The sequence below is a fragment of the Penaeus vannamei genome, chromosome 21 (genome assembly GCF_042767895.1).
Source record: "Penaeus vannamei isolate JL-2024 chromosome 21, ASM4276789v1, whole genome shotgun sequence".
Classification (NCBI taxonomy): Eukaryota; Metazoa; Arthropoda; class Malacostraca; order Decapoda; family Penaeidae; genus Penaeus; species Penaeus vannamei.
Genome location: NC_091569.1, coordinates 2,133,181 through 2,134,681, shown reverse-complemented (window position 1 = coordinate 2,134,681; position 1,501 = coordinate 2,133,181). Strand labels below are relative to the sequence as shown.

The 1,501-nt window shown below is 39.2% G+C and overlaps 1 protein-coding gene across 1 annotated transcript in view; it reads right to left on the bottom strand.

Moving 5' to 3' along the window:
• The window catches only part of LOC113819996 (uncharacterized), a 6,669-nt gene extending 5,516 nt beyond the window's left edge, over positions 1–1,153 (bottom strand). Inside the window, exon 1 of the mRNA XM_070136031.1 lies at positions 497–1,153. Coding sequence (XP_069992132.1) covers positions 497–1,153 — 657 coding nt within the window. The remainder of the gene's footprint in view (positions 1–496) is intronic.
• Positions 1,154–1,501: the final 348 nt, after the last annotated feature.

Genomic DNA, 1,501 nt, shown 5'->3' with positions numbered 1-1,501 from the left:
TTTTTCGTTGGCTTCGTGTGCCTTACTCTGCCTCCCGAAGCTTTTTTTCTTTTTCTTGTTTTTTTTTTCTTTTTTTTTTTTCTGGTTGGCTTCGTGTGCCTTACTCTGCCTCCCAACGTTTTTTTTTCTTTCTCTCTTTCTTTTTCTTTTTTTCTTTTTTTTCGATGGCTTCGTGTGGCTTACTCTGCCTCCCAACGTTTTTTTTTTCTCTTTCTTTTTCTTTTTTTCTTTTTTTTTCGTTGGCTTCGTGTGCCTTACTCTGCCTCATTCTTTTTCTTTTTTTCTTTTTTTTTCGTTGGCTTCGTGCGCCTCCCGAAGCTTTTTTTTTCGTTTTCTTTTTCTTTTTTTCTTTTTTTCGTTGGCTTCGTGTGCCTTACTCTGCCTCCCGAAGCTCATTTCCCTGCCGGCGAGTCACCCTCCCTGGCGCCACCTTCTGTTCTTAAGTTCTATTGATGTCGTTTTCCGAGGGCGTGGGTTGGCCTTCTTGGTTTCTTACCTTATTGGTTTCTTGGTTTCTTGCCTTCTTGGTTTCTTGGTTTCTTGCCTTCCTGGTTTCTTGGTTTCTTGCCTTCTTGGTTTCTTGCCTTCTTGGTTTCTTGGTTTCTTGCCTTCTTGGTTTCTTGCCTTCTTGGTTTCTTGGTTTCTTGCCTTCTTGGTTTCTTGGTTTCTTGCCTTCTTGGTTTCTTGGTTTCTTGGTTTCTTGCCTTCTTGGTTTCTTGGTTTCTTGCCTTCTTGGTTTCTTGGTTTCTTGCCTTCTTGGTTTCTTGGTTTCTGGTTTCTTGCGTTCTTGGTTTCTTGGTTTCTTGCCTTCTCGTCTTCTTGGTTTCTTGGTTTCTTGCCTTCTCGTCTTCTTGGTTTCTTGGTTTCTTGCGTTCTTGGTTTCTTGGTTTCTTGGTTTCTTGCGTTCTTGGTTTCTTGGTTTCTTGGTTTCTTGCGTTCTTGGTTTCTTGGTTTCTTGCCTTCTCGTCTTCTTGGTTTCTTGGTTTCTTGCCTTCTCGTCTTCTTGGTTTCTTGCCTTCTCGTCTTCTTGCTTTCTTGGTTTCTTGGTTTCTTGGTTTCTTGGTTTCTTGCCTTCTTGGTTTCTTGGTTTCTTGCCTTCTCGTCTTCTTGGTTTCTTGGTTTTCTGTCCTTGTTCTGTTGTCTTTTTTTTCATTTTGCTTTCTCGCCTTGGTTTCTTGCCTTCTCGTCTTCTTGGTTTCTTGGTTTCTTGCGTTCTTGGTTTCTTGGCTTTCTGTCTCCTTGTTCTGTTGTCTTTTTTTCATTTTGCTTTCTCGCCTTCTTGGTTTCTTGGTTTCTTGTTTTTTTTTAATTCTTGTTCTATTGTCTTTTTGTCATTTTGCCTTCACGCTTTTTGATTTTTTTTTTTTTTCTCTCTCTATTGTCTTTTTGCTAGTTTGTTTTCTTACCTTCTTGTTTTTTTGTTTGTTTGTTTTTGTTTTGTTTTTGTTTTTTGCCTTTTTTGTCTCTTTTCTTTTTCTTTCTTCCTTTTTTTAAGGGGGGG